The sequence below is a fragment of the Xenopus laevis genome, chromosome 6L, assembly GCF_017654675.1.
Source record: "Xenopus laevis strain J_2021 chromosome 6L, Xenopus_laevis_v10.1, whole genome shotgun sequence".
Classification (NCBI taxonomy): Eukaryota; Metazoa; Chordata; class Amphibia; order Anura; family Pipidae; genus Xenopus; species Xenopus laevis.
Window position 1 is genome coordinate 151060931 of NC_054381.1, and position 16395 is coordinate 151077325.

Here is a 16395-nt window from a genome sequence, read left to right on the forward strand (position 1 = left end):
ACATCTTTTTTCACACAGGATAACAAAGTAGGATTGATTAATAAATACAGGTACAGGACGTGGTATCCAGAATGCTCGGGAATTGGGGTTTTCCGGATAATGGATCTTTTTGTAATTTGGATCTTCATACCTTAAGGCTACTAGAAAATCATGTAAACATTAAATAAACCCAATAGGCTGGTTTTGCTTCCAATAAGGATTAATTATATCTTAGTTGGGATCAAGTACAAGCTACTGTTTTATTATTACACAGAAAAAGGAAATCATTTTTAAAAATTTGGATTATTTGATTACAACGGAGTCTATGGGAGATGGCTTTCTGGATAATGGGTTTAAGGATAATGCAGCCTACACTTGTATTATATTTAACCAAAACACATGAAGGGACAAGTCTGGAGACATAGCGATTAACTCCTACCTTGTCCAGGGTCCAACTGGCCTGACAATGAGCCGTAGCCAAGGACATTTCCAATTAGCCCATTCTTATTTCCACCATAGGTCTATGTGAGACCTGTAACATTTAACAGTCATCTACATCTATTTGTTATGAGAGTGGTCCTGTTGTCAGGTTCTCTGGTGGGTGCTTGGAGGCCCAACCAGACACTGCTTGTAACTGGAAGATAAAGTTTCCGTAGTCTAGACTGGGAATGTCAGACTCATTGGTGACACTTATTGCAAATGATAAACCTTGAGTGTTGCTCTAGATCAGTGGTCCACAACATTTCTTTACTAATGAGCCACATTCAATTGTAAAAAAGAGTTGGGGAGCAACACAAGCCTGTAAAAAGTTCTTGGGGTCACAAATAAGGGCTGTGGGTGTGGCTATTTGGTAGCCTCTATATGGACTGGCAGCCTACAGGAGACTCTGTTTGGCAGTACATCTGGTTTTTATATAACCAAAACTTGCCTCCAAGCCTGGAATTCAAAAATAAGCTCCTGCTTTGAGGCCACTGGGAGCAACATCCAAGGAGTTGGTGAGTAACTCATTGCTCTAGAGCCACTAGTTGGGGATCACGTTCTAGAGTGTCCACTCTGGATAACTAACTGGCCTCTAGAGACAGGTGCAATTCAGGTTAAAAAACAATAAGTAGAACATCATTTTGCAGCCATGTTATTGATTCCAGGTTTTTCCACATTACTAATATAAAATAGACTCAAAAGTTCACCGGTGACAAGAACTCACACAGAGTAAAGGAAAAGGAGTATCATTCTAGGATAATTGAAGCTGCAACAGCAGTGTAATTGAATCTTAACTGAGCCAAACATACCACTACATTCACCTTCTTTATTAAATTAGAAATATGTAATCAGCTTTATGTCTGACGGGTCTTAAATTATCTTAGCATAATACAATTGCCTTGTGCACCACTATCACTGAAACAAAAACAATATTCTAGCTTAAATGGAGACCCATTTGTTTCTAGCTTTTGTGTGATACCTGCTCAAACCAATGCTTAATTCAACTTCCCACTTTATAATAAGTTTGTCATTGCTTTATAATGGCGTCTGTCTTTCCTTATCATTTCAGCTGGAGCCCAGTATGATACTCCTGATCCAGGGGAACAAGATCATATCTATGTTGACATCGATCCTTCTCTAAGGAAGGATGTTCCACAAAGCCGCCCTCATTCTACTGCTCCATCGCCTACTGCAACTTTAGCTCCATCTACCAGCACTGCTCCTGATTCCACTGTGTCTAAAGACAGAACCACAGCAGAGAAGTCCCCTCTACAGAAAGATACCACCCAGCAGGTGAGGTTTGTTAATTATTAGCTTTGCTGCTGGACACTTTCCAGTACATTGGGGGGCAGATTCACTAAGGGTCGAATTTCGAAGTTAAAAATACTTCGAAATTCGACCCTCGAATTGAAATCCTTCGACTTTGAATATCGAAGTCGAAGGATTTAGCGCTAAACGTTCGATCGAACGATCGAAGGATTTTTCGTTCGATCGAACGATTAAATCCTTCGAGTCGAACGATTCGAAGGATTTTAATCAAACGATCGAATGAATATCCTTCGATCAAAAAAAGTTGAGCAAGCCTATGGGGACCTTCCCCATAGGCTAACATTGACTTCGGTAGGTTTTATCTGCCGAAGTAGGGGGTCGAAGTTTTTTTTAAAGGGAAAGTACTTCGACTATCGAATGGTCGAATAGTCGAACGATTTTTAGTTCGAATCCTTCGATTCGAAGTCGTAGTCGAAAGGTCGAAGTAGCCCATTCGATGGTTGAAGTAGCCCAAAAAATACTTCGAAATTCGAATTTTTTTTCATTCGAATCCTTCACTCGAAGTTAGTGAATCTGCCCCTGGGTGTCTATGAATATGCACCTTTGGATGCTGACATAAATGCAACTCAATGCCTATACAAAAACATAATAGCACAGGGATATTGGAACTACTGCCATTCTCCTTCCTACAGGTGACCAATTTATTTTCTAGTGGTACAGTTATGGGACCTATTATCCAGAATGCCTAGGACCTGAAGTCTTCCTGATATAGGATCTTTCAGTAATTTAGATTTTCATACCTTAAGTCTACTAGAAAATCATGTAAACATTAAATAAACCCAATAGGCTGAGTTTGCCTCTAATAAGGATTAATTATATCTTAGTTGGGATCAAGTACAAGCTACTGTTTTATTATTACAGAGAAAAAGGAAACCATTTTTGAAAATCTGAATTATTTGATTAAAATGTAGCCTATGGGAGATGGCCTTCCCATTACAATCACTGGCGGGATGGCACTCGGGGCGCTTGATTTTCCGAAGTTTCCTCATGAGGCAACTTCCGGCGACCTCGGAAAATGAAGCTCTCCAAGTGCCATCCAGCCACAGAATTTACATTCTAGTGGGTGGGAAGGTAGAGGAAAGCAGTTCGGGAGATGTCGCCCCGAAGAAGAGGAGATTTGTCATGGGGCGACTAATCTCCCCAAATCTGACTATGTGCCTCTGCCCTTAAGAAAAACTTGAGTGTAGTCGAGGTTTTTAGTAAATCCCCCAGAAAAAAACATGAACATCAAGCAGGCTATTAACACCTTGAAATGGTTCAAGGGACCTCTGCCATTGTTCTACATGACCTCCTTCAGATTTGAGCTATTTCCAGGGTCGCAGTATAATAAATCTCGAGGATGTGTCTTTTTAAAACTCAAAAAATATGAGTTTTCTTTAACCCGAAAAATAATATATTCACTAAAAATTACCCTCAAAAACTTGAACTTTTCATGGAAAAAATAACTCAACCTAGTGTATAACTTGCATTTATATTATTTATATTATTTCTGTCAAAGTGTTTAACTTGCATTTATCAACATTGCACCTTGAATTCAGAGCTTTCTAGATTAAAGGTTTCCAGATAACGGATCCCATACCAGTATGGGATATATGTTTTTCCTAGGTATCATATACTAACATGACAGGCTGGCAGGGACAGAATTAGGGGAATGTAGAAGAGTCACTTACCTAGAGTGCAACTGTGGGGGTGCTGGGCACATACCTCTTCTCTCTGCGTATCCATAGATCAGACCTTGGCTGAGGGAAATGGTACAACAACCTGGAGTAGCTGCTAAACACCAAAATTTTTCTTAATGAGTGAACTAGTTCTGCAATCACTTGCCCTGGGTTCTCTCCAAACGTCAACCAGCACTGTTGTTTGGCATATAAAATCAAACATTGAACAGCTTAGGATACAACTAAAGTCAACATATGGGGGCAGTTTCACTAAAGGGCGAAGTAGATAACATTAGCGACTTTTCGCCAGCGTTCCACCTGCAGGGACATCGCAAGTTCACTAACAGCAGGCGCCAATTTGCTAGCAAATGGGACCGTCACTAGCGTTCATTCGCACTCTATCGCCAGGCGACTTTTTGCTCTGGCGAACGATCGTTACTCTACAAATCCACTAAAGTGCGGATTTTACTGAATGTTAGATCTTTCGCCAGAGTTGACTTTGCCACCTCAGACCAGGCGAAGTGCTAAAAAGCAGCGAGATCTTCCTCAATCTTCTGTCACTTACATCATATCCTGTGTGCCGAAAATGCATCAAAGTTCCAAAAACACTGGCGACTTTTCCTATTTTGAAGGGGAATTGCCTGAAAAAGTCCTGACTAAAACTTTTTTTGGGTAACCGATATTCTCTAGACATTTCATACATTCATTTTACAGTGGGCTCATGTGTAGGGCATTATATTAACTCTCTTGTCTTTATAAAGGTTCCCTGGACGTTTGTAATAAAAAGTGGTAACTTCAAGCATTTGCACCAACATTTATAACAAATTTAAATTTCCCGCCGTATGCAAATTAACCCAAACTCAAGATCACTAGTGAATTTTTGCTAGGCACAAACGAACGCTATCGCATCATCGCTATGAAATGCTCACAAAGCTGAAGTAACGCTAGTGAAAAGTCGCCAGCGTCCGATGCCCGGGACTAGGCCTCACATTTTAGGGAATTAGCATATTCGTATCACATTTGCGCCTGGCGAAGCAAGGGGTGCGAAGCTAACGCTGGCGAAAATTCATCCATTGAATATGCCCCCAAGTATCACACATGCAAGCATTTAGTATATTATGGGTCAGCATATGGGGTACAATGGTCCTTATGTGGATAATAGTGGGCAGCATATAGAACAGGTTAGAATCATTTATATAATGTCCACATCATGTTATAATATAGGCCACTATCATGGTATAAGAAACCAGGATAATTGTGTAAAAACACTATAAACATCATAGTATAACACAGGCCACAATATTATATAAAACAGGCAACAATATTGTACAACCCAGTAATAATAAACTAGCACTTGGGACACATTATGGTATAACCCAGGCCAGAACAAGAACATGAGATATACTCTTTATTGCACCGCAGGCTTTGGTCAGAGGGTCACTGAGGAGATCAACCAAAAAGAAGAAGAGAACAATCGCAGATGAATCAGCGGAGAATGTCATTGACTGGTGGTCAAAATACTATGCCTCTGTGGAGAAGCTGCAGAAGGTAATTCTTCCCTTATCTCTGTGCATATTTATACCTAAATAAGGGGCTGGGAGTTTGGGTGGTTCCTACTGGACAAGTAGAATCGTATTTTAGCCTAAGGCAGTGGGGAAAGGTTTCCTAAGCTGAGTCTAAAATTAAGTATTCTAAAGGCAAAACACATTGAGGCTCATTTATCAACACTGGGCAAATTTGCCCATGGGCAGTTACGTATAGCAACCAATCAGTGATTAGCTTTTTAAAGCCAGCTGCAAATAGAGCAATGAATGCAACAATTTTATTGGTTACTGCCCATGGGCAAATTTGCCTAGTGTTGATTAATGAGCCCCAGTGACTTCCTGATTTTGGACATTCATGTATTGCTGGTTCTCTATTTAGCTGCCCATTCAGTGGTGGCCATTGTTGTTGGGTTTGGGAGACCGTGGGACATGCCCTTTGAATTATTAAACTAACTGTAACACTATTATATACAGTTTAAAGGGATTCTCTCATGATTTTTATGGTGTCCTTTTTATTTCTAAATGACACTGTTAACATTGCAAATAATTCACTCTACAATATAACATTGTAGAGTGAATTATTGGATCAACTGGCAGATAGGTAGTTAAAAAAAAAAAAAAAAAGTTGAACTCGATGGACATGTGTCTTTTTTCAACCTTACTTACTATGTTACTATGTTACATATCATTCCTGAACCAGTAAGTGTATTTTTTTAGTAGGGATACACCGATTCCACTATTTAGGATTCAGTTGAATCCTTCGCGAAAGATTTGGCTGAATACCGAGCCGAATCCTAATTTTATATGCAAATTAGAGGTGGGAAGGGGGAAATTTTTTTACTTCTTTGTTTTGTCACAAAAAGTCATGTGATTTCCCTCCCTGCCCCTAATTTGCATATGCAAATTAGGATTCCGATTCGGTTCAACCGGGCAGAAGGATTCGGCCGAATCCTGCTGAAAAAGGGTGAATCCTGGGCGAATACCGAACTGAATCCTGGATTCGGTGTATCCCTATTTTTTTGTTGCAATATTGATGTGTAGATAGGGTTGCCACCTGGCTGGTAAATATTATGGCTGGTCCTAATGTTATTAATAGGGAAAAAAGATAAATATATAGAAAGGCCGGTATTTCTTTCCAGAAAAGGTGGTGACCCTATGGAGCATATATATCAAGGGTCAAATTTTGAATTGAAATTCGAATTCAAAAAGACCAACCGAAATTAAGTCGAAGGTTTTTTTGGTCGAATAGGTCCGTTTAAATTCGACTGGGGGCAGCTGGGAAACTGACAATATGGGGCCGATTCATCAAGCTCGAGTGAAGGATTCGAAGTAAAAAAACTTCGAATTTCGAAGTGTTTTTTGGGCTACTTCGACCATCGAATGGGCTACTTCGACCTTCGACTACGACTTCGAATCGAAGGATTCGAACTAAAAATCGTTCAACTATTCGACCATTCGATAGTCGAAGTACTGTCTCTTTAAAAAAAACTTCGACCCCCTAGTTCGCCACCTAAAAGCTACCGAAGTCAATGTTAGCCTATGGGGAAGGTCCCCATAGGCTTGCCTACGTTTTTTTGATCGAAGGATATTCCTTCGATCGTTGGAATTAAATCCTTCGAATCGTTCGATTTGAAGGATTTAATCGTTCGATCGAAGGAATAATCCTTCGATCATTCGATCGTAGCATTTGCGCTAAATCCTTCGACTTTGATATTCGAAGTCGAAGGATTTTAGTTCCTAGTCGAATATCGAGGGTTAATTAACCCTCGATATTCGACCCTTGATGAATCGGCCCCTATGTCTAGCCCCATGTCCAATTTCAAAATTAAATATTAAAAACCCGTTTGCTCTTTTGAGAAATGGATTTCAGTGCAGACTTCTGCTGGAGCAGCACTATTAACTGATGTGTTTAAAAAAAAATTCCCATGAAAGTATCCCGTTAATAAATTGCACATAAAACGTGTTGAATCCTTTTTGTATGTAGTTATTTTACATTACAATTACATATGAAAAGGGAGAACAATGTATAACATGTTGGTGATCACATGCAACAGAAGGAGCTCAGCTGGTGATAGAATCATCTCCCTGTCCAGATTATTATAAGTGATGGGACCGGTGGGATGTTGGAATATAACAGTGTGGTGAATGCTCTAAACATAAAGCATTTTTATAGCTTTAATATTCAGTTTATTCAAAGAGAAAGTGATTTAAAAGCAGTTAATGTCCGTGCCGGGAATATTTACATTCATTACACATGTACTGAACTGAATTCTAATGAGACTTAAAGGAAAACTATACCCCCAAAATCAACACTTAAGCAACAGATAATATAATATGAACTAAGTGGCATATTAAAGAATCTTACCAAACTGGAATATATATTTAAGTAAATATTGCCCTTTTACATCTCTTGCCTTGAACCACCATTTTGTGATGGTCTGTGTGCTGCCTCAGAGATCACCTGACCAGAAATACTACAGCTCTAACTGTAACAGGAAGAAGTGTGGAAGCAAAAGACACAACTCTGTCTGTTAATTGGCTCATGTGACCTAACATGTATGGTTTGTTTTTATGTTTGTGAGTACAGTGAATCCTATGATCCCAGGGGGCGGCCCTTATTTTTTAAAATGGCAATTTTCTATTTATGATTACCCAATGGCACATACTACTAGAAAAGTATATTATTATGAAAATGGTTTATTTACATGAAGCAGGATTTTACATATGAGCTGTTTTATGCAATATCTTTTTATAGAGACCTACATTGTTTGGGGGGTATAGTTTTCCTTTAAACTGCTCGGCGCTACTTTTCTTAGCAAAGTATAATGGGTGACTCTTTACAGGGGCGGTTCACCTTAAAGTTAACTTTTAGTATGTTGTAGAATGGCTAATTCTAAGCAACTTTTCAATTGCCCTTCATTTTTTCTTTTTTATAGTTTTGTCATTATTTGCCTTCTGCTTCTGATTCTTTTCAGCTTTCAAATGGGGGTCACTGACCCCATAGTGAGGCTACCCATTTATAGATATTGTTACTTTTTATTACTTATCTTTCTATTCAGGCCTCTCCTATTCATATTCCAGTGTCTTATTCAGATCAGTGCATGGTTGCTAGGGGAATTTGGACCTGGAACCTGAAATAACAAACTGGAGAGCTGCTGAATAAAAAGCTAAACAACTCAAAAACCACAAATAAAAAATGAAAATCAATTGTCTCAGGATATCGCTCTCTACATTATACTAAGGGGGTTATTTACAAAACTACGAATGCAAAAATCACAAATTTTTCAGAATTTATTGGATGGAAAAGTCTGAATCAGAAAATCCGGCATCTCAGACCTGTCGAGGTTGCATATAAGTCAATAGGAGAAATCCCAATGATTTTTTGATGTGTGCTGGGTTTCGTGGAATACCCTGAAGTTTTTGGGTAAAAATCTGAGTTTTTGGGTATATAATCGTAAAAAAACCTGAAAATCGGATGAAAAATCCGAAAAAAAACGTGAAAATCTGATTTTTTTTTCCCCTCAAACCAAATTTTCGGGAAAATGTAATAATAAATAAGCGCAAAAAACCCGAGCAGATTTGATTGGAGTTTGTAGCAGAAAATATTGAGATAAAATCGGACTTTGATAAATAACCCTCTAAAAGTTCAGTTAAAGATGAACAAGGGCATGTAAAGGCAAAACACTCTCATTTTTACTTTCTTTAATGAAAAAGAAACCTATAGCCAATATACTTTAATAAAAAAATGTGTACAGTTTTTATAAGAAACCTGACTGTATGCAGTGAAATTCTCCCTTCATTTACTGCTGTGGATAGGAATTGTCAGACGGTCCCTAACTGCTGAGCAGGGAAACAATCATACTTATGTACAGCAGGGGGAGCCCCGCCTTACTTCCCAGCCATGCAGAACTCAAGCAGCTTTGTTTATGACGATCCCTAAGCAGCCCAGACCACACTGAGCATGTGCACAGTCTTAGGGGCAGATTTATCAAGGGTCGAATTTCGAAGTGGAAAATACTTTGAAATTCGACCATCGAATAGAATACTCCGTTCGTACTTCGAATCATACGATTCGAACGATTTTATCATACGATCGTACGATTTTCCTTCGAAACCCAAAAACTACGCTCTGGCAGGTCCCCATAGAATAACATAGCACTTCGGCAGGTTTAAGTTGGCGAAGTATTGAAGTCGAAGTTTTTTTAAAGAGAAAGTACTTCGATTATCGAATGGTTGAATAGTCAAACAATTTTTACTTCGAATCAAAGTCGAAGTAAATTCGAAGTCGTAGTGTCCTTCGAAAATTCACTCGAACCTTAGTATATCTGCCCCTAAGTCTTGCAGAGATGTATAACAAAGTTAAAGATGGTGACCCCCTGTAGCCAACTTTGAAAGCATAAATCATTTGTTTGATTAGGCTTTTGGTGCAGTAAGTTCGTGTTTATATTTAGTATACAAAATACAGCATTTCTAGCCTTATTCTATTTTAGACTTTACTTGCCCTTTAACAGTCTGGTTTATGTCTAGAAATGGTGTGTGTTCATGTAGTAACCCTATACTTTAATATGTGATATCCATTTTCAAGTGACAACAGCCGGTCCTGAGACTGAATGGGTGGATTAGGTTATATTACACAAACAGAGGCACTAAATACAATGCAATTAAAGCAGGACTTTATGCTCAGCCCCCCCATGTTTCCAGCTCTTTTAATTTGAAATCTGCTCTGTTTGAATGTCAGTCGTAAATACTCATCTATTTTTGTCTCCTGAAGGCAAAGGCCGCAGCTGCCGCCGACACGACAGATTCATGTAAGTCTCTAAATTGCCTAATAACCTGTCATTTGAATTACTCCTCCAACCAATACAAGCTGTTGTACAGGTATGGGACCTGCTCTCCAGAATGCTCAGGGCCTGGGATTTTCTGGATAATGGATCTTTCTTTAATTTGAATCTTCATACCTTACATGTCTTCTAAAAAAATTAGGGATGCACCAAATCCAGGATTTGTCCTTTTTCAGCAGGATTCCGATTTGGCCGAATCCTTCTGTCTGGCCGAACCGAATCCAAATTTGCGTATGCAAATTAGTGGTGGGGAGGGAACTCCCGTGACTTTTTGTCACAAAACAAGGAGGTAAAAACTGTTTTTCCCTTCCCACCCCTAATTTGCATATGTAAATTAGGATTTGGTTCGGGATTCGGCCGAATCTTTTACAAAAAAAATCATGTAAACATCCAGTGTCAGACTGGCCCACTGGGATACCAGGAAAAATCCTGGGGGGCCCAGGTGTCAGTGGGCCCTAATGCTGATAAACTTTTTGCCTAATTCATGGTCATTCCCTATTTCTATGAGAACAAATAGGCTAAATAGATGGAATAATAGATTATAGTATGTAAAGAAAAGAGACTAGGAGAATAGAGGTTGATTGAGGAGAGGAAGAATATTAGTATTGAGAGTGGGCTCCTGTTCTAAGGTTTTATGGTGGGCCCCTGGGCTAAGGTTTTATGGTGGGTCCCTGGTGTCCCAGTCTGACACTGTAAACATTGATTATTTAGCAAAGGTCAAGTTTGTGAGTTTTTTTTATAGCTCAAATAAACTCACAACTCGAATGTTTTCTGATTTAGGAAAAATTTGAATCAGTGAATCCAGGGTGAAAAACTCGAATTGATCGAGTTTTCGAGCCAAACCCACCGAAAAAACCCAGAACATCATGAAGGCTACAAACATCTTCAGTTGGTCCAAAGGACCTCTGCCATTGACTTCTACATGACCTCTACAGGTTTTAGCTGGTGTATTGTAGGATTCATGCTATTTCCAGCTTTGGGTATTAATAATCTCGAAAAAATCTATTTATTTATTTTTTTTTAAAAAAAAATGAAAAATTTGACAGGTTTTTTTTTTGAACCCGAAAATTTGAGTTTTGACTGAAAAATATCCTTTGAACTCGAATATATTGTGTAAAAATCAGCTTGGCTTTTACAAAATAACCCCCTTAATAAACCGAATAGGCTGGTTTTGCTTCCAATAAGGATTAATTATATCTTAGTTGGGATCAAGTACAAGCTACTGTTTTATTATTACAGAGAAAAAGTATTATTATTATTTTAAAAAATCTGGATTATTTGGATAAAATGTAGTATACAGGAAACGCCCTTCCTGTAATTCAGAGCTTTCTGGATAATGTGTTTCCAGATAACAGATCCCATACCTGTACTAAGTATGAGATGCTGCTGAAGGTGTCCTGCGTATTGCTGGTTAGCACCTTAATACTTCCTATTTCGGCATATGGGTCCCCTTTAAAGGCAGAGTAAACCCTTCTAACAAATGAATGTAAAATTAAATAATTCACATCATTAAAATGCACTTTTAACTTGTTGCTAGCTGGTAAGACCCCGGGGCAAGTCAGTTTAACAGTTGAAGAGCCAGAAAAAAAGAAGAAAGATGGGAAAAAAGGAATGGATTTGGTCAAAAAGAAGCCAAAAGATGAAGGTCCCAAACTTTCCACCCTGCAGGTACAGCAATAGCAGGTTAATGTATCAAGTTCCCTATAGTGTCATTATATATATTTCTAGACTAGTGTTTGTCACATTTATTCCAGTGGCTCAGTTGGGTGCCAAGTGGAAATCCATATATATATATATATATATATATATATATATAATAGTGTAGTAGAACCGGCACTCACCCTCAAATCATCGAGCCCCGGGTGCTGCTTCAAGGGTTTGCATATTAGATCATTTAAGAGCACTCACGGGTGTTTGTGAAGAATACTTTTAAAAAAGTATTCTTCACAAACACCCGTGAGTGCTCTTAAATGATCTAATATATATATATATATATATATATATATATACTGCTCTATCAATATTGCAGTGGGTCACTTTACCACGCTACCATTTCAGATATACGACAATGAACTGGAAAGTGAGTTTAAGAATTTTGAAGACTGGGTCAGAACCTTTGAGCTTCTCAGAGGGAAATCTACAGACGACGAGCACAGTATCCATGATGATAGGATCATTGGCAAATTCAAGGTAACCAAGAAAAATACATGTTTTTGATGTAAAAATGCAGATTTAATACTCGCCTCCCAAAGGATTTGGCACCAAAGGAATCTCTAGGAAAAAGTTCTAAGCCAGTTATTGTCCAAACATACCGGCTACTGCAAATCTCCTGCACTGCTTAATGCTAATTTCTTGCCTTGCTGTGAGATTTTGCAGGAAACTTTAAAATGCTTCAAGTAGTGCAAGGTTTACTGGGATGCGGTTGTGTATGGCAGGGGCCACTAGAAGGGCCCGATGTACTGCAGGGGTCACTGGGATAATTGTATCTATGGCAGGGGCCACTAGGAGGGCACGATGTACTGCAGGGGTCACTGGAATAATTGTATCTATGGCAGGGGCCACTAGGAGGGCACAATGTACTGCAGGGGTCACTGGAATAATTGTATCTATGGCAGGGGCCACTAGGAGGGCACGATGTACTGCAGGGGTCACTGGGATAATTATATCTATGACAGGGGCCACTAGGAGGGCCTGATGTACTGCAGGGATCACTGGGATACTTTTATAAATGGCAGGGGCCACTAGGAGGGCCTCATATTCTACAATGGTCACTGGGATGGTGTAATGTAACATATGACAAACAAATGCGGGCGATGCTCAACTATAACTCACCGCTTGTGGGTGCAAGCTGCTGGTCCCTCTGCCAGGGACCCACTTATAACTCCAAGAAACACACGCTGCAGCACTCCCAATCCTGTGAAAGTGGTTTATTGTGCCAACAAACTAGGCAACCTCAAAGGCCCGAAACGTTGCCCGGTTTGTTTGGCACAATAAACCACTTTCACAGGATTGGGAGTGCTGCAGCGTGTGTTTCTTGGAGTAACATATGACAAAAGCACAGGGAGGCTGTGATGTAATGTAAGATGGCGGCATTCTACGGAGAGTTCTGGGTGCTTTACTGAACAGCACGGGCCACAGTGGCTGCAAGAGAAGCCTTAAAGACTGATATTCTAAAAAATGAGTATACTCTTCCAACAAAAAGCACAACTGATTCAATATTTGGGAATTATTCTCCCTTTGCCTCTTAATATTCCCTATAATCCTATAATAAACACCATAACCTTTTTATGGACAAAATGACCAAAACAACAATTCTCTAATTGGTCTATAAAAAAGATACTCCAATTAATTCTCCTATTGGTCTACAGTGGTGTGAAAAACTATTTGCCCCCTTCCTGATTTCTTATTCTTTTGCATGTTTGTCACACTTAAATGTTTCTGCTCATCAAAAACCGTTAACTATTAGTCAAAGATAACATAATTGAACACAAAATGCAGTTTTTAAATGAAGGTTTACGTTATTAAGGGAGAAAAAAAAACTCCAAATCTACATGGGCCTGTGTGAAAAAGTGATTGCCCCCCTTGTTAAAAAATAACTTAACTGTGGTTTATCACACCTGAGTTCAATTTCAAAGGTTATAAAGCCATTTCTAAAGCTTTGGGACTCCAGTGAACCACAGTGAGAGCCATTATCCACAAATGGCAAAAACATGGAACAGTGGTGAACCTTCCCAGGAGTGGCCGGCCGACCAAAATTACCCCAAGAGCGCAGAGACAACTCATCCGAGAGGCCACAAAAGACCCCAGGACAACATCTAAAGAACTGCAGGCCTCACTTGCCTCAATTAAGGTCAGTGTTCACGACTCCACCATAAGAAAGAGACTGGGCAAAAACGGCCTGCATGGCAGATTTCCAAGGCGCAAACCACTTTTAAGCAAAAAGAACATTAAGGCTTGTCTCAATTTTGCTAAAAAACATCTCAATGATTGCCAAGACTTTTGAGAAAATACCTTGTGGACTGACGAGACAAAAGTTGGACTTTTTGGAAGGTGCGCGTCCCGTTACATCTGGCGTAAAAGTAACACAGCATTTCAGAAAAAGAACATCATACCAACAGTAAAATATGGTGGTGGTAGTGTGATGGTCTGGGGTTGTTTTGCTGCTTCAGGACCTGGAAGACTTGCTGTGATAGATGGAACCATGAATTCTACTGTCTACCAAAAAATCCTGAATGTCCGGCCATCTGTTCGTCAACTCAAGCTGAAGTGATCTTGGGTGCTGCAGCAGGACAATGACCCAAAACACACCAGCAAATCCACCTCTGAATGGCTGAAGAAAAACAAAATGAAGACTTTGGAGTGGCCTAGTCAAAGTCCTGACCTGAATCCTATTGAGATGTTGTGGCATGACCTTAAAAAGGCGGTTCATGCTAGAAAACCCTCAAATAAAGCTGAATTACAACAATTCTGCAAAGATGAGTGGGCCAAAATTCCTCCAGAGCGCTGTAAAAGACTCGTTGCAAGTTATCGCAAACGCTTGATTGCAGTTATTGCTGCTAAGGGTGGCCCAACCAGTTATTAGGTTCAGGGGGCAATTACTTTTTTCACACAGGTTTGTATTTCTTTTCTCCCTAAATAATAAAAACCCATTTAAAACCCTCATTTAAAAACTGCATTTTGTGTATACTTGTGTTATCTTTGACTAATAGTTAAATGTGTTTGATGATCAGAAACATTTTGTGTGACAAACATGCAAAAGAATAAGAAATCAGGAAGGGGGCAAATAGTTTTTCACACCACTGTATATAGAAAAAGAGGGACATTTTTCAAGATGTTTATTTTTTTAAATAAGGTCACTTTACCCTTTCCAATAACAAGTTCTGATATTAACACTCCAGATCACATTAAGATTTAATTCAAGGAACTTAAATAGCCATATCTAAGTGCTTACGTCCTATTCTAGGGGGTTTAAAAACTCCCAATACTTCAACATATCCCTGCTCTGACCAGAATTATCATAGATTGGCTGTGTGATAAAGGGAAATGTAACTGCCCTGAAATCAGAATAATTTAGAATAATAAATGTTGTAGGAAATAGAAGAATCAATTATTTGAAATAAGTTCCTTTATACAGAGGCACAAGGGGTAATTTATTTTGCCTGGGGAGTAAGCACTAGAGCATTAAAGGAGAAGGAAAGGCTTAAAACTAAGTAAGCTTTATCAGAAAGGTCTATATATATAAATACACTAGTAAACCCTCAAAGTAATGCTGCTCTGAGTCCTTTGTCAAAATAAACACAGCATTTCTTTCCTTCTATTGTGTACTCATGGGCTTCTGTATCAGACTTCCTGTTTTCAGTATAAACCTCCAGGGCTTGAGCATGCTCAGTTTGCTCCTCTCTCCCTCCCTTTCCCCCCTCCCTCCTCCCCTCCCTGCTGTAATCTGAGCTCAGAGCTATAAGTGAGCAGGGAAAGACTCAGGAAGAAAGTGATGTCACACCAAGCTAATATGGCAGCTGCTATCTTAAACAAGCAGAGAGAGATTCTAGGGCTATTTTGTTAAGGTATTGTACAGAATAAATACAGTGCTATAGCTTGTACTGTTGTGGCTAATCTATTGGCAATAAACTGCTTTGGTAGCTTTCCTTCTCCTTTAAGAGTGCACAAAAAAAACAGTTTTATAGATTTATATATATCAAATTACTACAAAGGTATAGTTTCTGTAAATTGGAATGATCAGCATATTTGTAGGATTCACCTGGGCTTTATCTGAGAAAATTTGATCCTTCTTGCCATTCCATTTGTGCATAATATGTTGAGCTGAATATCAATACTTACCATTAATTATAGCCACAAATAGCCTAGTTAAGGAAGGAACTGAACATAGAGCTCAGAAAAAAAAGACTTAAGAAATTGCAGTAACAACACAATTGTATTCCAGATGGAAAATAAACTACAACAACAATAGGCCTGGCCTAACTCAATCTAACTACAGGTATGGGACCTGTTATCCAGAATGCTCAGGACCTGGGGTTTTCCAGATAAGAGATATTTCCTTAATTTGGATCTCCATACCTTAAGTCTATTAAAAAATAATTTAAACATTAATTAAACCCAATATGATTGTTTTGCATCCAATTAGGATTTATTAGATCTTAATTGGGATCAAGTACAAGGTACCATTTCATTACTACAGAAAAAAAGGAAATCATTTTTAAAAATTTGAATTATTTGATTACAATGGAGTCTATGGGAGATGGTCTTCAGTCTTCGGTCATTCAGAGCTTTTTGGATAACAGATTTCTGAATTTCTTGTACTAACATTTTATAATATTGGATCAAAAATATTCCTATATTGGATCAAAAAGAAACTCAGTTCAATTGAAGAAATATTCTATATATATATATATATATATATATATATATATATATATATATATATATATATATATATATATATATATATAGAACAAGCAACAAGATTTAGATCCAAAAATATAAATATGAGAAACACATTTACGGAACACTGGGTTTACATTTCTTTTTACATTTTCCTTTAGTTAA

General features: G+C 38.6%; 1 protein-coding gene across 1 annotated transcript in view; it reads left to right on the top strand.

Annotated features, from left to right (window-relative positions):
- fer1l6.L (fer-1-like family member 6 L homeolog) overlaps positions 1-16395 on the top strand; it is a 105405-nt gene that overhangs the window by 60433 nt on the left and 28577 nt on the right. Inside the window, exons 26-30 of the mRNA XM_041566633.1 lie at positions 1529-1752; positions 4869-4994; positions 9762-9798; positions 11369-11499; positions 11890-12021. Of these exons, the coding sequence (XP_041422567.1) occupies positions 1529-1752; positions 4869-4994; positions 9762-9798; positions 11369-11499; positions 11890-12021 (650 nt within the window). The remainder of the gene's footprint in view (positions 1-1528; positions 1753-4868; positions 4995-9761; positions 9799-11368; positions 11500-11889; positions 12022-16395) is intronic.